Raw genomic sequence first — 23,590 nt, 5'->3', positions numbered from 1 at the left:
TTTCTGTTATCTACTTGTCTGGTATTTAAGAAATTCTTTCTTTAAGTGCCTTGCATGTGAACTTTCCTCATCATAAATTAAAAATACTGAGGCCTCAAAATATATCGGTTTATTATTCAAATTATTGTATTAAAAGCAGATTGTAGGAGGTTTCCAACCGAAAAGTTCAAGTTTTTCTAGTAAATTGGTTTTTTTGTGTGCTCGAACTTTTCACATATAACTTCCGACGGTAATGTAACAGATAAGCATTGATAACTTGCCACAAAAATGTTCCCATGCTTCAATATTCAACATTCCACATAAACCGAGTTATCGTTTACTTCAGCACCCGTCTCAAAGCATTTATGCATTAAATCCATTGTCTTCTCGAAGTGCTCATTAGTTTTATTCAAAAACTAGGATTACCTATATACCGTGGTGGGTGGCCGCGTTATAATAACTTGGACAATATTTTGAGCCCACGTCCAAAATTGCCTATAACAGCAATTACACGAGATCCATTCTGGTACGACTTGGGTGATTTGGGACTTCGCCCCTTCCGAGCAACTTCCGAATTGCCTCCGTCTTTGCGTGACTCATATTTATCACCCATCAAGCGTAGATACCTTTGGACAAAACACCCCATGGTAAGTATTTCCAAGGAATTTTAATGATTTTTACAGATAAATTATTAAGAATTTACATTGTCATCATACCCGAACTAATATCCGACTACAATTTTTTTTCAGCGTCCATTCGGTAAGCATTCATTTTCCTAGAAAAAAAATGTATAGAGATTTTGAAATTTTCGATTTGTTTTTATCTCACTTCTTTTCAAATGGTTGATTTTACAACTGAAATAACTATTGATTTGTTCAGAGGATGAAGCTTGGCTCGACATCCCTTGAAGTTCGAAATGTGCACACCTTTGCCATTTAATATGTTTTTATGTTAATTTCTTTAAAATGCTTTGACTTTGACCAGAATCACGATTCATTTACCTCTTTGATCTTTTATTACTATATTCGAATCGAAGACTCAGGGGTAAGATTTGTAAATAATTGTGATCCATTCCAAAAGATGTTCGATCATTCCTGTGGTCTTTTTATCATTAGAATCCTTTTTCCACAAAACAATCGACACGATACATTCCTTATAAAGTTAAAGTCGTTTTGGAACACGACCGTCCATGCCCAACATACTCCAAATTCAATAAGCCCTGAAAATCGTTCTTCTTCCTCTTCATAGAAGTTTATATTAATTTCTTTATTTTAATTTTAAAATTTTGAATTTAATTTTTCAGCTCATACCCGATAAATCGATTGATACAACCAACTATGACCAACTTTAGGACCATCAAGTCGTTCAATCGAAAGATGAATACAAAAAATTGAAAATGAACGGTAATCTCTACAAAATATTACGCTGTCAATATTATATATGTAGAGATGAACATATCACAATCAAGTTTTCTTTTATCAAGAACCTGTTAAAATCATTTTTATATTATTTTGTTTTAAACCAAAAAAGTTTACTTCTCAAAAAATAACAGACATCATAATAAAATTGATAGTAAAACCAAACATTTGCACTCTTATTTAGAAATATCGATAGTAGGTTCAATGTTTCATACATTAGTTACATTTGGCTAAATAAATTTTCCCATGAAGTTGCTGATGTTGAATGGATTGCGACACAAGTTATAACTTGTGGTATACCACCAAATATGCCTTTGCCATCATTTTAATTACCAGTGGAGTATGAGCGGTGGTGGGTGCATAATATTAATTTTGCCAAACAAAACACGAATATTTGAAATCACTTTCACCAATGAAAATCGAAAGATAATAAATGTCAGTTGAGTTTCTGCATCCAATTATGTTAAAAGTAGACGTAAATGAAATCATATCGACAATAATTCCGGGAGAAAATGTGTGGGACCGCATGCTTGATCACACAGATTATTTTATTCATGGATATTAAAACGCGCGTCAGTCTTCGTTCTCATTGAAATTGCGGTGAAAATAAATGTTTCAGGCAAACGAGTGCACCCTCCATTTGCTCACGCTCACCATTGATTGTTTTACTTATACTTTGAGGCTTAAGCCACACAAAAGCGATGCAAAAACCATCGAAAACAATGATGTTAATCGACGCCTTTTGCGACGCACCGGAACAACATTGTTATTGTTACTACGTGAATGGTAACAGTGCTACCCATGGCAGAAGCAATATTGCAAAATGTTCAAACGACTGCGATTTAGGCAAGGCGTTGAAAATTTAATAAAGTCATCGTTATGAGCGTTGAACGTTCTCCTCAAATCCCTTTAATATTAGTATCAAAACAAATTGCCATCAACTTTTCATTGAGACTCACATTACATGCGAGAAAATAATCAAACGAGACCATTTTGAAAAGCCTTACTGAGAGCTCTACTGAATGCCAAAACGGAAATTTCAAATATAACTGAAACCCCTGCAAGGTCTTTAATTTCTTGTGCGATAATCTCATTATATTGAAGATTTTATTTCTCGATTCTTATTCATAGGCATAAACTTATTTCAAATTCATTTTAAAAAGGCTCGTTGGTCTTTCGGTTATTTGATTCAGAGATTTTATATGCAGTATCAATTTAATTTAGTGCTTTTTTAAATTTTTATTCAGTTTTGGGACAATAGCTCTTTACTATTTTCGTTTCGCGAGTTCTTATTTGGTATATCACTATACTTCGAAAATTTACCCTATCTTTTACATTAGCCAAATTGATCAAATTCAAAAAGCAAATCAAACCTTAAACACACTTAATTACATTAGAATAAGGTGTGTAATATTGGCTATTTTTACCGCTATAACGATATAAACCACAGATATTCTATGCATCGAAAACTTGGCTTCGTTCGCATAATAATACTATAAGAAATGAAGATATTACATCGATTCGATATGATCAACGTTTACCGTCTGGTGGGTAGGTTATGCTCTGAAAAATAGCTTAAGTGTGAGGGTGGCAGTGAAATGGTCGTGCGTTCATTGTTTGCTCGATAACATTGTCTCTACATAAACGAGAATCTCTATCACTAGTCAAATGAAGAAGGGGAACATTCATTGACTCTTGCAGCAAACGTTCGGGCATACCATTCACAGCCACCTACTGACAATGCAAACAAGCATATTGACACCCTTCACTATTCCACGCTCCCTCTCAGAACAATATTCTTCTGTCTATAACAAAACATATTGTTTTTTGAATGTTCTTAGTGTGTATTGAGGGGGAGAAAAAGATAATGCACATTAAATGTGTGCAAACATATAATAGACCGCTGGAACGAAATGGAAAACAAGAACAATATAAAGTTACAATGTTGTAGATAAATTGTTTGTGTGCTTTTGACTCATTTACACGAATGACTAAGTCGATAATGTCCAAGTAAACACGAGGCTGAATCAAACCTATTACCAACACAATTAAATCACAGATTGTTTTTTAAGGCTTTTTAGTGTGTGACGAGTGACTTGAACTAATTTTTGATGCGGCAATTAACGGAAATGAATAAATTACCGATTGTATGTACGATTTTGTACAACACAAGCACTTGTCGTTTGTTCAATTCAAATTTTGTGATTCATAATCATTATAGTCATGTTTATTAAAGTTTCTCATTCCGAAAATGTTTAGTTACGAATTCTTTTACCATTGACGACAAATGCTCTTCAGGCGACCAGTTCATCCTTGTCACTTACAATTGCACGCACATCAATTTACAACAATTACTTTCCCGAAACAAATTCATATCCCACGCGCAGACATAAAATGCTAGGAAACTTCTTGAACGAAGTTTCCTTTTTTTGGATTTCGATTGGGTTTGTTTACGATTGTTTTGTTGCATGTGTTGATTTTGTTAATGCGTGAAGAGGCAAAAGACCCTTTTGAATGAAGGCCGGAAGTTAAATTGTGCTGAATTGATTCTCAAACGATAACTGTTGGCCGATTGTAAGTGAGCAACAAAAAATACATCAAAAAAGTAATCAAATAAAACTGAACATCGATTTGCCTTTTTTCGGAAATTGAATAAAAAAATGGAATGTAGTGGTAGTAAAATAAAAACATTTTATATTTTAGTACACCCCATTCTTTGTATATATTTGTGCTCAATCCTTAATCCCGCTATTGATTAGTTAGACTCATGGCAACAATGATATTTGACAAAAAAAATGCATACAGAAGCGAAAAACCTTCAACAAAATTAAACTATCACAACGTTCAGGATCGAAGAATGATGATTCTTGTAATATATCAAGCATATTTGTCATGTCAAATCAAAATAAAAAACACATTCAATTACTGAACTGAATGCAATGAAAATGTCATGAACGAATTCAAAAGAAGAAGCTAAAATGAACTATATTACATTCTCGCAATAAATTGAGCGCTTCCAAAGCAACTTCAGTCACGAAATGTCGCACTTGCTTCAATTCACAAATGCAAAATTTTTTCGGGCGTAATATCTTCGGTGGAACTCTTGTTAATGTTATTAAGTAGTTTTCTAATTTCTAAAGAATAAAGTTCAAGTAATACCCTTCATCTTGGATCTAGAGATCATGTCTAATAGTATGGAATTATTAAATATCAGAAAAAGAAGCATATTATTTTTATTCCTAATATTCTTATTTTTGGATTGAAACGAGTTATATTTGGGAACTTTAAAATAGATCTACCATAAATTCAGTATCTTAGCTACGGTATGGACATGAATGTGTTTTCACTTCACATATTCTGAACGATGGAACATTACTGAAAATAATAATGTGAATAATGTCTTCACGCTTGGAGAACATATTACAATAGTGGATGGCGATTATTTGCATGTCATTGGCCAATTCACATACTAATGTTCTATCTTATTGAAAAGACATTGATTGTATGTACTGTACTATCTATTATAAAGATGAAGGAAGAAAAACACGTCTAGGGTGAGTAAAGCAATCGTTTGGACCGGTCACTTGAGTGGAAACTATAGATAATAAAGATAAACCATTTAACAAATCATATATCGAAAAGATAAGGTTTAGGAAGATTTATACATCCGAAATTGCTATTTTATCGCAATTTTTCTAAAAAAAAATAAAATTTCTCGTTCATATTCATGTTAGCAACTTTATCCACTTTGAAACTGTAAAAAAACACTTTAAATTTATTTTTAAACATTTGTGTAAACAACAACGCATGTTACTCGAATTATGTTGCAGTCCATTTAACTCCGGAAAAGTTCCCTTCACTATAGTTTTCAAGATCAGCCTATTCAAAGCAGCAAATGAATACATCCGAAAACTCAGACAACCAAAAACTACAAAAAAATACAAGTTTGAAATTTATTTTTAATAGATTTAATGTTGATGGTAATTTCCATTTGTATTGTCCTGGTAATCAGTAAGTCTTGGTATTGTTCCGTACGACTGAAAAATTGCAATGGTAATTCCGGTAGCGAAGCATTGCGAAAAACATATAATTCGTTCAGTGTAATTTGTTTGTTTAGTGCATTTGGGCTTTCGTTAGCGGTCGTTTGGGATGATTTGCCATGAAATGTAATTTCGCAAACGATAAATTTTTTGTTGCTATCAAATGATTTACAATGGTTAACATTGGTAATGGAAAAAGGGACAACGAAGAGTTCAAAAAAGGGGTAAATGTTGTGCATTAGGATAGCCCAAAGGAAAAAGAAATGTGAACGTGGAGGCGGAATGATTGTGGATGCACAACATTTATTTTGCTCGAACCATTTCACTTGACGACACAATCTCGTTCACCGTCGCCGATCATTAATGATATCTCAACATTTTTCGTCTGTATTATTCAATGTCCTTTTTTGTTCTATTTCATGAACCTTGGGTTTTTTTATATAAAATTATTCTCAGTCGTAGCGTTTTTTAAATGTCATGCTATTATCAAACAGAAGAAATTACTTATCTATATTGAGAATTGAATTCGGGTCATCAGGTTAATTGTTTGAGAACCCCCATTTTTGGATGAAACAACAAAAACAACGAATGATTCAATAAATACCGTTTTACCAGAAAAAAGAAAGAAATCCAAATTGATTTGGAACACGTCTCTCAGTCAGTAGAAGAAGCACAATGGTGCAGAAAAGTTTTGAATGTTAAATGTTTTTGACGAAATCGAGAATTGTGTATCCTTTTGTAACAGAAAAATCAATGTTTTTTTATTGGATTTGGTTTTGAAAGTTCAGTTAGATTGATTTAAATAAAAATATGGATACGCAAAAACATTTTCACACGCTCAATGCTTCCGCTGCCATCGAAAGTGCATAAATTAATGAATACATGTGCGGAAACACGTTTCACCACAGTCACTCCATTAACCTAGATTGGAATTTAATGAAATCAAATCAGAATTTCAATCTAGATCAATTAGCTTGTTTGAGAGCGAAAAGCAAATAAAATGTTACATCATTATAGCAAAAGCCAAATTGAAATTGAGAATTCGCCGCTAATAACCAGCAGAATCATTCTTGGGGTTTGTGGTCACGTGTCACGGTCATAGGAGGTAGCTCGGGGAACTCAAAAAATAAACGATTGTGTTGTGCTGGCATTACCCATGTATAATGCGCTTCAACGCCCCGACTTTTTTCTAATATGAATGCTATTGAACTTCTCCATTCCACACTCATTCTTCGAATCAAACATGTATCGGGAATTGTTTTAAATACTGACTATATGTGATATCCGCTCAAACTCGAAATTTTTGAAGCATTTATATATATAAAATTTCTGAGCTTAATGTATGTGACGAAGGATTGAGCTACTGGCTGCAGAAATTCATTTCTTTTTTTTGTGATGTGTTGGGGACCTCATGAGTAAGGTTTGTATCTAATTGCCATGTGTGTCTGATGTTTGAATAAAAAAATTTAGTCGTTTGAAAAATAGTCATATTTTTCCATAGTTTTTCGAAGTTTTTGTTTTGAAAATAGCCGATTTTCATTGTATTATTGCTACTCTGTTAATTTGTGAGAAATTAATATGGTTTGTTTTAAAAAAATTAGACAAATTTAAAAATTCATCAGTCACATATACAGAGAATGCGTTGGGCTAAAGAAGAGGCGCGCGTGCAGAAGTGAGACCATAGAAACGAAACGAACGCGACCCGCGTGAGAGTTAGAGAGGGAGAGAGGAAGAGAGTCATCGGGGGTGTGCGTGCACTCTGCATATCAGAAAAACAGGGCCATAGGCCGGCCAATTTTGATGTTCGAAATCGTCAATAGTGTTTTTAAGATAAGGAAGAGTTGCTATGAATGCCGGTTTGGCAAAGAATCAAAGGGAGGTTATGTTCAATACCACAAAACATAGAAAAGTGTCAAAATTCAACTGTATTTGCACCGGGATAGTCCCGATCAAACGTCAAACCAACAACGCCGCACATTTTGACGGCAACGCTTCGGAACTGCATTGATGAGTGTATTGAACACGTAATAGCAGTACTTAAACAGTGAATATTGTCTAAATTATTCATTTCTTTATGCCCAGCGAAGCGTGCGGGGTCCAGCTAGTTATTATACATAATATAAATATATTTATATTTTTTCCACACCCCTGATTTTACGTCCCGCTATACATTCAAACCATCAAATGACAAGCTGATAGTGACATCGCAATGTAACAATAAACAATGTAAATCATACTTATTCTCCTTTATTTTTTCTACTTTTGTGTGATTTACGTTGTCGCAGTCAGATATAGCTCCAGTATCATAAGAGAAAAGAATAAAGACATGATATTCCGTCACAAGACTATTATCTCTTAGCCGGTGAAAGTGTAAATCTATTATTGAGCCAAACGAGAATGTGAAAGCCATAAAAATAAAATGTAGAAAACATACGTTCTTCCTCCTTCTTTTATTCACAAAACGTAGGTTAAAAGCAATGCGACTGAGGCGAGAACACCACCATGACATGAAATTAAATACCGTTATTGCCGAGTCGTAAAAGATGCAATATTCGATGAAAATTGTTGAATCCTCGCCAAACAATGATCCTTCATTTTCATTAAAACGGATTGTAGGCTTGACGTATTGATGGGTTTTTTAGGAAAAAACTGTAAATACGAATGGTAACAAAATTTCGATCCGATTACAATAACAACAACTTCAATTGATAATATATCATCATTAGATAATTTTGCTTGTGAGCAAATATAAAGTCATATCCGGTATTTTTTATACTCGTTGTGACCTGTGGCGGCACGTTTCATCTAATGGAAGTTTCAGTCAATCAACGTAAACGATCAACACGCAATGGTCGAATTCAGTGAGAAATTCGAAACATTTTGGTTTTTTGCTCCTACTTCATGAATTTACATAAAATACGAATTGATTTTTCTCGGTTTTTTTTCTTCAAGTCAATGAATGATGGCAAACTTAAAAGGAGGACTATGTATCTTATTCATTGTTTGAAAAAAAAACTTTCTTATTTTGCTATACCATACGTCAATTTTTCCACCGACTACTGTCTCTTCTCTCCCATTGGGAGACTCCCAAAGTGGCTCAAATTCAATATCGGATCTCTTACTTTAAGCTTAAAGAACATTTTTCACGTTCCATGACAATGAGTCCGATTCTTCAATTCTTTTGTAAAATGATTTTCTACGATTGCAATCCATTTACAATTTACTATTTCCGGTGAGTCTTTTTCTTTTTTTTTATCTTAGCCTACGTTCACGTCGGAAATAAAATGAATGAATGTCACTACGACAAGCCCTTTCGCAGCACATTTTCGAAGCATAATAAACGAAAAGTCAAACAATAACATATAATAAAAGCCGAAAATACAAACGCAAGAGAGACGCATGAATACATGAACAAAAAACTGAAGTACCAACCGAAACCGTAAAAAGCAGAATCTTTGCTTGTTGTCTTTGAGACTAGACCATGTTATCCATGTAATTTCGATACTGCTCTCCAAATTTGTGCCGTATTTTGATTTATATTCAATCTATTGTTTGCAAAGCATTTGGAACACTCGTACCACATTTTTTGGCTTTTTTCTTCTCCTTTGGTCAATGACATGAATGGAAATACACAACACAATTGTCCTTTTCAAATCGATACTGCTATTCAGTTCACTAATACATTCGAAAAACTATTAGTAACTAGTTAACTAATTCGATTTCGACTGCAGAAATTGTCGAAAAATGAATGAAATCGGAAATGCTTTGAAATTAAGGGAAAAAAAATCCAGCATTCTCAATTACAATAAATATTGGGCTTTCCTATTCCTGTTTATGCTATGTTCACGTAACGTAGTGATTTCGATGTGTCCTTTTGTTCTGTTAGTAAGTATTGGTTCTTTGTGCACAAATTTAAGAAGTCAATGAATGGTTAAGACCATGTCAATGCTAGGATGCTCTTCCGAAGGGTAATGGTGAAATTTTCTTCATCGTCTTTATCGTCGGCGGCGGCATGAAGTGAGTCTTCGTTTGATTTGCTTCCATGCTCATTCAGTCACATGGAGTCATTTTTTTCATACAGAACAACACAAGGTATCTATCTATCTGCATTGATGTTATTTATACATTCAACTATTATTATTATTATTATTATCATTATTTATGTCGCATTATTTTATTATCTGCGAAAAACTGAATCGACTGCGAAACTACATAGATGAATGAAAAAAATATATAAGAAAATTGTAAATTGTTATAAAAGGAGTATATAAGTATACTTTAAAATCATAAATCGGGGAATTCGAGAAAATTTTGATGAATATGCAATCCAAATATAGCCTGTAAATGTATGAAAAAGTTTTCGGAATTTTTTTTCATTCGTTTTAATCTATTTGAATTATACATTTCTATAGGCAAAATCGAAAGCAGTGTATGTTTCACTGAATTTGTTATGAAAGAGAAGAGTAAGTTTCTTTCGACTTAAAAATGGTAAAAGGCAGGTATGTTCAAATGCTTGTATGTATACATACCTATAGGCATGTTTTTAGGTGCGCGATTTGTACGAAACTGATAAGAGTGATTTGTCTTCAACAAAGCAGGACCTCGAATGCTACTACTTTGCCGAAGAGACTAAGCCGTTATCACTTATCAACTCCGCGAGAACAGTGAATTAATCACCACAACCCAAGGGATGTAGACATACTCTACTTTAACGCCAACAGAATCATCAGAAAACATACTTGCAATTTAAAAAATATAAATCGAAGAAAAAACATACTCTACCTCGATCTCAGCCATAGATTTATACGAATACATAGGAACATTTGAGTTGGCATACTGAATGGCTTAAAGAGAACGATGTAGAAAATCTCCTGGAACTGATTATGAGACGAGAAGCAGGAAGTATTTATAGCAAGCATGTAACTGTTTCAAATGAAATTAAAAACCCACAGATTCCGACAATTGATTTATATTTTCAAATTATTACTTTTGATTTGTTGAACTACATTAATAACTAGATACATAATGATTTTGTAAGTAATAAAATTACAATAATATACAATTCTTTAACGATATTGATTCAGAAAATGAAGAAAATTTTGAGTAAATGTATCAACGTTTTATGACGATTACACAACAATTTTTTCAATCCAATCTAAAAATTGTAAACTTCTGAAGATCAAATTCGGTAAAAAGTGTACGCAAACGTATTTAATCTATACAGTTTTTGGATTTAAACTGAAAATATATTATTTACCTAAATTTCATAGTATTTGAATTCAAGTCAATCATTAAATAAATGAATATTTCGATCAATATTTTTCATTTATACAAAACTCTATCAAATAAAGTTTGTTTCTATTTCCTATTTTCAATATTTGTTATTGCGAAGAAAACCAGTGTACATTGATCGTTGTTGATGAACATGATGTTCGAGATGTTATTTCATTGCAACAACGGTTATTTCATTGCAACTCTCTCTAAGTAGATGTTCTCTGTAGTGGAACGGTTTTTAAATCTACCACCAAGCACGCTGATGTGCATGCAATAGTGACGGATGTTGATATGGATTCGGGGGTAGAACCATGTGAGCGTTATTTGCAACTGCCATAGCAAGATCTTGTTTTGTACCATTCAGACATGGTTTTCCATCTCTTACCAATACTGGAACGGCCACCCGACGAGGAGAGGATAGCGTACTGGTTTGATGATGCTGTGGATCGTAAACTCCCTTCTCAGTTTGAGCGCGTTTTGTTTTGTAACGATGATTTTGGAACCAAATCTTTACTTGGGTTGGGGTTAAATGAATTTGACTCGCCAAATGTTCTCGTTCCGGGGCTGATAGATATCGCTGTTGACGGAAACGTCTCTCCAGTTCAAAAGTCTGATGTTTTGAGAAAAGAACACGACGCTTGCGTTTTTTCTGCATTCCAGAACCAGTACTGCTACCATTTTGCTGCTGAGATCCACATAAATCATCCGCGAGATCATCATCAGCATCGATATCATCAATTTCATCCATATTTTCACTTTCGTTTCGATCATGATCACTTTGTGATTGACGATCATACATAACAAGCGATGAAACATCTTGTGAAATTGGCGGCAGTTTATTGGAAGAATTAATCAAATGTGATGCGGTATAATTACCAATAGCTGTGTATGATACCTCAGACGTTACCGGTGATGTGCTATCTGGGCTGGCTTGTTGTTGACTTGCTACAAATTTATACAAAGATAGAGAAATAAATATTTTGGGTCAGAAAATGTGTGTTTAAATGAACAAATGAAATTTTTTTTAGAGTATATGTATATTTCTAGTTAGCCACAAATTATGAAATTTGGCAAGTACGCATCTTGGGGTGTTTTCAATTGATATCGGAAATATATTACATTATTTTCATTGTTTGATCGGACGCAACATTCAATTTATTGCTAAAAGGCATCTTTTGTTACTGAATAAATTGTTGGTTAAAACGTTTTCTATTCTTTCAGTCGTTTGAAATATTTGCGACAATAAAGTTTAAGCCAGATGTATGTATGGCATACATTGTATGCATCATGAGATTTATTATCGCGATTGGTAGAAAACAAAAGTGCAATTGATGGAAATCACGCCTATGCCACACCTCTATATGTGGTCATGAATTTTGTCTGCCGAATTTTTTTAGAAGTGCACAAAATTTATATCTGTGGTATGTTCTATATTGAAACTTTACATTTCAAGATACACGACAGTAAGCAATATTGTAAAAGCTGTATGTATTCCGTATGTCATATTTTCTACTACTCTTTGATATTTTCGCATATGTGTATATGAAAAAAATTATATATTCTAGTTGTTAAGACTCTCTCAACTTGAGAGTTGCTTCAAATCAAGAGCCATACTCGAAATCATCTCTGAAATGTGATTCAAATAACTGCAGAATAAAGGGGTTTTTCAAACATATGGATAATAATTGTGTAGAAGCTTTGATTTCATTTAATCCGCAGCAATTTGTCATTGGGTTTTAACTGCATGCCACTGCTGTTTCCTATTGCATTTCTTGAAACGCCAAACCCTCTTTCATATATTGCATTTTTCCCTATCTTTGTTGCCTCATTGTGGGTTAGTTTTCGTTTTCGTGGTGGAAATTATCTCCCTTTAATTGAACTTCACACTCTCACTGCAACGCGCCCATTATTAAATACAAAATAAAAGTCCTTTGTGCCAGAGTGTTCATGAGTCAGAGTAATCTCTTCTGTGTAACGTAAAACTAGCGTAGAATTCAATTGTCGATGACAAAATGAATGGTCGATGTTATTTCGAATAACACAACTCCAATTTGTTGTTTATAAACTACATCTAAACTGTTCATTCCCAGTATAGATGACAGCGTTAGGATTTAACTCGGCAGATGTGCGTATAAATTTCATTGCAAATGTATTTACGCTGTGTGAAGAACATCCCAAATTTTGTGAACAATATCATTCCATTTGACGATTTCACTTCCACAATTCAATTGGCCATTTAATAAGTTGGCCTGATAACAAAAGAATGGATCTACTTCGATTGTAGTAGTCGCGTTCATACAATATAGGTCAAATTTGAATTTCTCAAATCTAGTGAATCCAGCTATTTATTGCATATATAGTATCAATTTGATACATAAAAATAACGAAAATCAAGTTTGGCTTTTTAGCTATTACAACTTATCATTATCCTGATTAAATGTCATGAAGAAAAACATACCGTATTGCTCGTGTTCTTTGAGCCATGATTTCGTAGCGGTAGCCGATGGAAACATAGACTGATAATGATGGCCCAATTCGGAGTAAATTGCACTGCTTAGGTTGGGTGTGAGTTGATATGGTGGCGGAGGCACCAGTGACGATGAACCGGTTGATGCAATAGATTCATTGAGATTTGTAATCGAATCTCCATCTCGGGATGCGGGTGGGCTGGTTTGTGGTGGAAACGATGTGTTTGAGCTATTGTTGTTATTACTAGTGCTGTTGTTATTGTTGTTATTTTGATTTGTTTTATCCGCAGATTGATTATTCAAATCCAAAATATCACAAATATGAAAGCTGCTGCGTTGTCCTGGTACTTTCATACTGTCCAATAATCTGTGAAATATAGTCAAACGAAAATTAATAAATTGGTGAATATTCCACAAATATCACTCAAGTAGCAAGAATGAACGTTTAACCAAATGAGAAATGATAAAAAATAGGTTTTTTCATCGGATCATACTTGTCACTAAATCTTTTGCTATAACAAGTTTTCTTTTAAATTTTCTATAATTTCAAACCATTTGTTTGTACAAGTACATTTATTTGGGAGAGTTCTTCAACCACAAGGATGTACATGCAACGATATTTCTGAAACAATGTGAAATATCGCACAAACTCTTGCAGCTTCAAGAACAAAAGCCATGTCAACATCTGGAAATACTTAAATACGAACGTTTTTTCTGGTATTCTCTTATTCATTCTATACTTTCACAGCAATTTCTATTGGCAGCGTCAAGAATAGTTCCTCACTACCTTGCTCAAACGTTGTATCCGATGTGCGGTGAAGCTACATCGTCGCCAAGTTGTCTGTCAACAAATTCACACGCTCACGCACTTCTTGAGATGGTATTGATGCACACGAAGAACTGTATTGCTTTTATTTTCTAATAAAAATAAACTATAACAATTTCATGTCTTTCACACTTTTTCAGCATTCTATTGGAAACACTCAATACGCATTTGTACAAATGGTTAAACATAAAAGAACCGACAAAAGTTCAAGATAAAAGTCAAAATAAAATGGTAAACTGAATACTACAACAAAGACGATTCCCAAAAAAGGACCATGCGAAGAAGAATAAAACGGAAATTCCCGAATAAATTAGGTACAAACAAAAGACTTGAAAAGGTGTAATAGATTTTGCGTGCAAATTATCCGTGTTATGGCTAATACTGATTTTGTTTGTGTTACTGTATTTTTTTATATACATATATCATAAAACAAACGATGGAAAATCGAAGTTCAAATGTGTAATTTATGCGGGAAATTCCCAGTGAGTACAGGTTTTTTTCTACCACATTTGTTTTCAAGGTAAAAGATCAAAATGAATTTTTTGCACCGAAGAAAAGTTTTGTCTTTCTCTGTGTGTTACTTTCTCCGTGCCAATAAGTTACAAGTAAGGTGATGTGAATACCAATTGTTTCAGCATTTCGATTGTGATGGAAATGATCAAATATAGGATTTCAGTTCTAAGAATGAGACAAAGAGATAAAATCCTGAAGAATTTTTTGGTGGATACTAATCAACACAAAGACTCAAACCGAACACTTGAGGTAATATTAAAATAATGTTATTTACTTATTGAATTTTTGAACGAATATATTTTCCGTACATTTTTCATTCTGTATCAGAAGTTGAATATGGAAATTTTTTTTGTACAATTCGAATTTTTTTCATTATGAAAATTCAAATTATCCGAAAAAGACTACAGAATAAACAGATTTATCTACGAACCCTGGTAGTGATCGAAGTGCCGCCGGGTATAAAGCAGCAGGGAAAAGAGCGGGTGCCAAAGAGCCCCAAGGTGGCAATAAAATTGGAGACCATGTTAAGAATGGGGCAGATGGTGGCATAATGCCACTAAATTGTGTCGAAACAGGAGGAAGTGATGCTGGATTGGTGATGTGATCCTCATTGGCAGATGTTTGTCGTGTTGGTGATGGTGACGGTGAACACCGTCGTTTTTTGTTGTTGTCGGTCGCCACGATTGCCAGTTTTACAACTTTAGTATTACAAATTGCACAAAAACTCACAATAAACAATTAGTTCTATGATAAATTTCAATTTAAATTTTGTACGTGTTCTGTTTATTCCAAGTATATTCACTTCAAAATCGATGTCTAAAATTTTTATGAAATTATCACTTGAATGCACTAAATTCTAGTCGCACCAAATATATAAATTTTACATGAAAAATGAAAAAAACGCTCTCAGAATTGGAAACAACCGCTTCAGACGATACTAAATTTTTGACTGTCGCACCTAAAGTAGTCAAACACTAAACATAAGTGGCACTCTGCACTCAAAACGATTTTGGTGTTGTTTTTTGTTGGTGTTGTTGAAAACTATACTAGGTCTCTGAGCCTTACGGTTGTTGTGTTAAAGTGTGTTATAAAAATACGGCAAGGATAGCAAATGCTGTACAGTTTTCGTATTGATGCGCATCAATACAAGCATAATATCTGGAGGGTTGTAACAAAAATTAGGAACTGTATCTTGCAGTTGTGTGTGCGAGCATTGCATTTGCGATGATGGCACTCCAACCAATCAACTTTTCAAAGTGAAATTTTCATTCATTGAATATTGTGAATGCCCTTGGAGCCTTGTGTTTTTGTCTTAAAATAGTACGATAAGCGTAACAGAAATAAGCCAACAATATGAAGGAAAATCTGGACGAATATAAAATGAAAGAAATCAACAAAGAAAAGTGCTGGAAATTTGAGCCAAAAGGCATTCTTGTATAGAGCGAATATAGGACGAAGCAAAGAAAGAAAAAAATGAAAAAACAAAACCCCGATGGGTTGAGTCACCTCATTCTCTCACTTACACACAGACACACATACACACACATGTTTGAAATTTATCGCACCGCCCCTCAAACTGGATTATATTATATATATCGCTGATGGTATATTCTGTGTGACATAGAATTATGATCCTTGATGTACTGCGGGGCGATTGGACGACGAAACAACATTCGTGTTGGCACAGAAGTATTCGTTATGCGCACAACTCAATCGCCGTCTGTTCTAAGTGGCCTAGTAACATTAAATAGCGTTCCGTGTTTTCAATGACACACGCACACACTCCAAATTATTCTTTTTTATTTTCATTTATGGACCTAATGCTGTCACAATTCAAAGAAATTTTACATGGTTTCATTGATTTAGTAAGTTTACTTTATTTATTTATTATCACCGCCAAGCGCTAACCAAATCGTTTTATTGTTGCAGGAAGAATGAATCCATTTGCATTTAAAAATGAAAAAATCTTGATCTTTTCGTACCAAGAATAAACAATTTTATTTGATAACATTCCAACAAATTATCTAGGATTGATAAATAGGTTTTTTTCAAATACCACTCAATTTTGTGTGATTTCTGCGGGAGAATTTGGTAGAAAAAAGCATTTTTAAATGCCTTTATTTTGCAGCTTGATTATTTGTAACCATAGATTTGCTCTCTAATTATCGTAGCTAGTCGCATATATTTTTGAAATAAGATTCAATGAATGAACAAAATATCATGTAGATTTAGTGGTCAATTTTCATATGCATGATTATGATAAAACATATTTTTTTCAATCTATGTGGGAGGAATTGGGAGCAAACCTTGTGCCTGTGCCGTTCCATTTAAAATTTCGGACCATTTGCATTGTGAACTTGCAAAAAGTAAACAACGAACACAATATTCTCTTTATTTGTACGGGGCAAATGAGAAAATGCGTTGCAATGGAAAATCGGAACCCAACCATCGCATAACATGAAATATATATTTGTCATTTGAGAAATGCTCATCTTCCTATATAAACGAGAAAATTGGATTTTGATTCAATAATAGTAATGATAATGATGAAACGTTGTAATGGTGTCGTGGTTTCGGAACAATTCTTGCATACATGTCGTTGTTTAACGCTACTTTTACTATAGTCGAAGTTCGCTTTTTGTCCTGATTTTAATAAGGTAACTTCAATGTACCCTTAATATTGTTTGCGATAAATACATGCGCTGTACAACTCTAATGCTCCATCCAATCCTGTTTCTCCGTTCTTCGACAGTAATGATGCTTGCAACAGCTAATGAATTACAATGAACAATCCAAAAGCAGCAACGGAAAACGTGGAAAAGCGGCCGTCACGCAGAGACCAGAATTCATTATCAAGCATCGAAGCGTATATTGTGATGAGCTATTATTATTATATGCTTTTACTTTTCTGATTCAGTTAATTATTTTCATTATGTAACCGGAAAGGTTAATATAATCATTGCTGTATACATTATTGCAAAATCACACAAAAATGTGTACCAATTTTCAAGTCGGCTTTCTAAAAAATAGAGCGCAAGTTCGCATTAGATTATTTGATTGGCTCCGGAAGTTTATTAGGTTTGACGGTTCCATCATTGTTGAAACTTTATATGTGGATATTAAATCTCCGAATGATATTTTAATCTGGATGATAAATTCCCTTGTAAAGAAATATTGACTACAGTACTATTTGTACAGTACTATTACTACCGTAATAGTTACGTACTGATTGTAATACGTACAAAATATAGACAAAATGTTCTAAAATAGTTAACGTTAACTGTGGCAATCACTAGTCACACATAAAATATTGTAAAAACACGAGAAGGTCAGGTTTTTCATGACTTTTTGGGTCATTTTCCTGCAAAACTGAATATTCAGCCAGTTTTTTGGCGGTGTGTAAATAAATACGTATTCACGAGGATTTCTTTTTCATCCACATATTTCAATATTATTATTCTATGTGCATAGTTTTTATTGAACTTAAACATACATGAGAAGATAATATTCAAAATTGATCATTGTGTATACATTTAACAAATGCAAATTTGCAACAAACTATTCTACTTATAAGTTCATGAATGAATCAAATAGAATCGAGAAAAACACCTGGATTTATAACACCAAATTGCGTGTACAGGGAAACATGCAACATTTACACTCATCCACAATCAATCAGAATTGCCATTGATTGTGTAAAAACGAAAGGAATTTTTTTTTTTCATTGTATTCAATGTTCAAAATCAATAGTTCCTCCCCGCACATACATATATATACTTTGCGCACATTCGATATTATTTAAAGTTTATGTCCCATTGTGGGCAAAGAATGTGAAATGAACAGTTTACTGTAGCCAAAGGAACAATTAAAGCGCTAATACTAGTTTACACACCAAACAATGAATTCGGTCCATTCAATTAAATATCAATTTATTATCAATGAGACGTTACACTAGGAGTGTAAAAAATACACTTTTCTTGAAAGTTTTTATTTTACTGACGATATTTATGCCTTAGTTGAAATTCCATAAAGTTAAAGAATTGTTTAATTCAACATGATTGTCCATATGGCATTTGGTGCTTGTTATAATTGGTTTTTGTATTTTACAGAAGTGCAATGTTCCTTGCTAGTAATTCATTGCATCTCTGTGATTCGGCAGTTTTCAAACAACAACGAGCCGGAAAAATTGAATAGATCAAAAAGATTGGAAGTCTGAATGATCTCATAGTTCCGTTCCCATTTTACGTGTTTTGGTGTTGCTCTTTCATTGTGCAATCATCTATGTCCGTATTGGGTGTTTCCGTTCCAGTTGTTGTTTTTATCTTTGTTCAATACAAACAAAAGTCATAGTGAACAAGATACAAGATGAATTGTTTTATGAGCCTACGTTGAGCATGGGCATTGTAATGTTAGCCTGAGATTGCTACCAATGCAAGTTTCAAGCATTATGTCGTATTTTCTTCTGTTTATCGAAGGCGACAGATCGTCTACCGTGTAATAATTTTTCTGATCTAATTATTGAATACTATTACCAATCTTCAAGTAATATCGAATGTATTTCACCAATTTTTTTTTTTAAACATGTTCAAACATGTACAGTAAAAATGTTATACGTAATAAAAAATTAATTGTATGAAAAATTTATGAAATGCCATCAATGTTTTCAATATCAATATATTTTGTTTGCTGTTCTTCTAAAAAAAAAAGTCAAAGAATATATCTGTCGCCCATTTGGTTGCTTATTTTTGTTTTATAAATCAGTAGCACGACAAACAGTTACTATCTTCCAATGACTTTTCAATATAAAATAATATTGTTCGTATCTATCATTTCTTTGACATGAGATTCGTTCTTATCAGTTAGTGTGCGCAAATTCTTATCATGTATGGATTTTAAAACGATGAGAACAATAGCTACGACTCAATCACCTGTAACAAAATGAGTTCAGATTGTGTATCAAAATATCAACATTCAATTTATACCATTTCTTTTCATTGTTTCCATTGCGCAGCGATGTTTTCGCCAAATGAAGACCGATATAGCAATTCGAAAGAGTAAAAAAATCATGAAATGAATGTTTTTTCTCTACTGATAAGTTTTTTCTTCTATTCGTTCACTTGATTAAGAATTTGTTGGCTATCGGTAACTTAAAGCAATAAATTTTATTCGTTTCTGTATGTACTGTTTTTTATTCTTTTTAGGTTAGTTTGGATTCTCTACGATTACATTAGGAAAATCAAATTATGAAATTGGTTAGTTGATTTTGACGGGATATGGTATAGTTTCAGTTTATTCTAATACGATCATTAAACTACTGAAGACGATAAGACGAATATGAATTAAAATAGAATCCCAATTGGAATGTGATGATAAGTCGCGCTATTCACTGGAATCTTCTCCATGTATAGTCATATAGGAAAAAGAGATTTATTCCTTTTAAAATGTGATTGGTTATCTAATTGGATATGATCGAAAATGGGAAACAAATGGAGATATTTCCTATGCATGTTCACCCATTAAAAGCCATAGAAACATTCAACCAGTATTATATAAGGCTATTTATTGCCGGAAGCATGGAATTCCGTGCTCGTTGTTAGAATGAACGAACAAAACGGAACGAACAACTCTGAAATTATTCAATAAAAGCATTTCACTGGACACAAGTAACAAAAAAATGCACGAAATGTTGACGTCTATTCAGAATTGGGAAAAACACTCAATTCATAAATAAATGAAATACCCATTTAATCAAATTAAAATACTTCCACATGTTTCTAAAGATATATAAAAGTAGTAATATGGGATTAATACATATCTTTCATTTTTTCCATGATTGCTTCTTATATTTTCGATGTTTTAATCTCCATTGCCTTCAATAGTAGCAAGTAAACAATTTTTTTGAAAACTGTAATCAACAAAATCACAGAAAAGAAAATATGGTTCATCTATTTGTTCGATGATGTGTAGATGTGTGTAGCCAATAATGATGACTAGCATTTTCAAGAATAACTCCCGGATATAAGATTTGAATAATTTCCGATTTCCATTTGTTAGGATTCAGGTTCACGAGAGAAAATGAAGAATCCACAGTAACACATGCACTATTTATCGTATGATTAGCACTAGCTATCCTTTGAGAAGAAAAAAATACATACAATATTTTTGAGCTTATTTCAAATGTTTTGTGTTCCTCACTCGCCAATTAGTTTCTTATGAATACGAACATATTAAGGAACGAATATCGAACAGATGACATGTTTGTGACTTGGACACCGAATGTATATTTAAAGTAACAGAATTATCGTCTCAAGAAGAAAAAAACAAAATAGTATTTACGATTCCATCCACATCAAAAGAATTTGGTCACAAAATTGGTTTGTAATTGTTTGAAATTTGTACACCGAACAATTAGTTCGAATTACCAAAAAGAGAATATTTGCACGTTTTTTTGTTAAAAACCGAGGCCCCGGGATCGGGCTAAAAATGCCAAATCAATACAGATGTGAAAAAGAAAAAGTGTCAAAAAGTACCATAAATACCAGTAATAGTTTCATTCATGTATATTGCCAATAATCCCAACTAATCTCATGCATAAACTACAACAATGGAAGGCCGAAGATATTTATGTCAGCTGGCTTGAAAAATAAAAATTGAACATACTGAAAAAAAACATTCGGAAGAAAGGTTGAATTACTTACTCATCGAATCAATTTAAACGATACAAAATAATTTGAGTTTGGAGGCATTTGCGAACAATTGTAGAAGGCGAACGTACAAACATACCTCAGACACCAGCCACACAATGAGAACAAATGAGATAAAACCGTACCAAATGAAATAACATAAACATATCAATAAACACCAATCCAGATTTGTTGTTGAATATAGGATATCGTGGGAGATCTCCCACACAAATTGTCGCTTGTGCTATCTAACGATATGTTTATTTATTTGAAAGTAAATAGTGTATCTTATTGTGATTTAGGGTCGCTTTCACTCGGGGAGTAACGCTACACTAGCCAATAGAAAAGAATGTTTGGAAGCTGAATGTGCAATTTCGAACTACAATCACTTATACTTGCCCTGATAATCAAGGATTGATAGCTTGTTTCCGCTTAGTTCTTTGTTAAAAAAAACATCCGTGATATGTGTCGACTACTGAGTCAAACAAAATAGGGCCGGGCCAGTGGCATAAACTCTGTGAGTATTTGAGGCTTTAGATGAATTCAATTTTATTTTTTAATAAATAACAATGAAGTCAAATGAAATGTAAAATAAAATGCAAATTTTGTCCTAAAGATACGTGCAATATCTCGAAAACGAAGCATTCTATGCATATTTTTCCGACCTTTAGGCTACCAACTCCACGAAATTTGCCGCCCGATCGAATATGACTTGTCTCAATTTTCCCCGATCTTCAATTTTCCTTCTATGGCGATTTCCTCATTTTCAAAATTGTTTCCAAGATTTTCAATTTTACGGAAAATGTTCATGAATTCGTTTTTAGTTTACATTCATACGTCCATAAAATGAAAATGGTTGGAAAATGTTGGAAAACTCGGAAAATATTAAATATTTTACATTAAAATGTACTGCGAATGACCAAATTTATTTTCATGAAGCCACATCCAGACTCCACTGCCTTCTTCAAAAAATATGGTCAAGCAGAAAACTTCTTTGAAATTTCCTCTTTCCATATCTGTAAACAACAATTTGCGTCAAACACAAGAAAAAATTCTACAAATCCTAATAGAACAGTACAGCTGGTAGCATTAGAATATAATGATGTTCGAATGAAATTTCTTTGAAAAATTATTTGTTCATAGTTTTGCTATCACAAATTATCGAATGAAATGAATGAAAACTGTTTCATGTGAAATACCGACGGCAGACCATTGTTCGCAGATAATCATTTTCAACACAGCGGTTTCTTGACAGTTCCCATATAAAATAGCCCCGAAGCGTCAGCTGGTGCTAGCAAGTGAACTACAAGCACTTCATATGTACTTTTTCACTCTTCTGTTAACTAATTTGACATTGATTTTGACATTTTGTTTGCAGCACACTTGATAACACCAGTTGGCGACAGCGATGAGAAGGTTATTTGAGTGTAATTCAACTTGATCAATACATTATAACAATTCAACAATGTGTTTTATATGAAGAAAATATTTTTTGAAGAATGCAAACGTCCATATTCGACTTACTCATATTCAGAAGCACCGTAGTCAGGTGGAATTAATTGCCATGTATCGTCATAAAATTCAAACCCGTGTGCATTTGACATCATAAATGTTACTGATGAATAACTTTCTACACTACTCAATGACGAAATTTGCAGGAAAATTTCATCGAAGGGTTAAAAAATAGGTGTAGCGTTTCGCTCACAAAAAATTTAATCGGTTTCACAGAACTAACTTTTATATCGAAATTTTTCGGAGGAAAAAAAATTATAAATGTAATAGAAGAATGTTCAAAGGAAAATATTATTAAAAACCGAAGCACCAAAGAAGTGAAGAGAAATTGAGCGACTAGCGAGAGAGTATAAAAAAATGTTCAGATAGAACTGAACTCTTCACACTGACCAAAAACAATTGGAAAACCAACGAGCATTATCGATATAATTGTTGTTATCGATTTGACAACATACTCAACTGTATTTGTGTTAGAGGTGATAATAAGTTCCAGATAAATTTCATTGTAATCGTAAATATGTTGTAGTAGTGATATGGTAGCGAACTGATTGATAAGGATTCCCGTTATTGATTTGGTTTCACGAATGCAAGTTTACCTATTTCCCATCCATTCTGTTTGATTTTAAATCTTCTTTCTTCAATCGTGGACTGATAAAAAAGGAGCACACTGTGTATTGCACACATATTCCTTATCTGTTTTGATTGTGATTTCTTCTAAATTTCAGTTGGTGGACATTTCTTAATACTGATTTTCAATGCCTTAAACAGATTAAAAAAACGCACATCATTCTTGCGCGCTATTTATCAACAGAAACGTGAGCGAGAAAGCTTTAGTTTTGGGCGTCCGAGGGAGAGACAGAGCTGGTTGAATGATGGC

At 33.3% G+C, this 23,590-nt stretch overlaps 2 protein-coding genes across 4 annotated transcripts; one reads left to right on the top strand and one right to left on the bottom strand.

Moving 5' to 3' along the window:
• Positions 1 to 399: 399 nt before the first annotated feature.
• Positions 400 to 1,562, top strand: LOC129571485 (uncharacterized; the record flags this gene model as incomplete). Of its 2 annotated transcripts, XR_008688287.1 has the most annotated exon segments (4): positions 400 to 626; positions 729 to 738; positions 859 to 1,023; positions 1,283 to 1,562. XR_008688287.1 is itself a non-coding variant. In XM_055451289.1 (3 exon segments), coding segments are annotated over 3 exon segments (251 nt in total), but the record flags the coding sequence as incomplete, so codon positions are not given.
• Positions 1,563 to 10,390: 8,828 nt separating this feature from the next.
• On the bottom strand, positions 10,391 to 23,158 carry LOC129571484 (homeobox protein vnd). Of its 2 annotated transcripts, none has more exons than XM_055451287.1 (3): positions 14,949 to 23,158; positions 13,170 to 13,546; positions 10,391 to 11,656 (listed from the first exon to the last, which is right to left on the bottom strand). In XM_055451287.1, the coding sequence occupies exons 1-3, from the start codon at positions 15,065 to 15,067 to the stop codon at positions 10,956 to 10,958; spliced, it is 1,197 nt and encodes a 398-aa protein (XP_055307262.1). In that variant the 5' UTR covers positions 15,068 to 23,158; the 3' UTR covers positions 10,391 to 10,955. The 2 variants fall into 2 exon arrangements, with proteins under 2 accessions (XP_055307262.1, XP_055307263.1); XM_055451288.1 differs by having other exon boundaries at positions 22,726 to 23,157.
• Positions 23,159 to 23,590: the final 432 nt, after the last annotated feature.

Source organism: Sitodiplosis mosellana, unplaced genomic scaffold (genome assembly GCF_009176505.1).
Source record: "Sitodiplosis mosellana isolate CC-2019 unplaced genomic scaffold, AAFC_SMos_1.0 Smas_scaffold_2625, whole genome shotgun sequence".
In the NCBI taxonomy this organism is placed as follows: Eukaryota; Metazoa; Arthropoda; class Insecta; order Diptera; family Cecidomyiidae; genus Sitodiplosis; species Sitodiplosis mosellana.
This window is presented reverse-complemented; position numbering and strand designations above follow the sequence as displayed.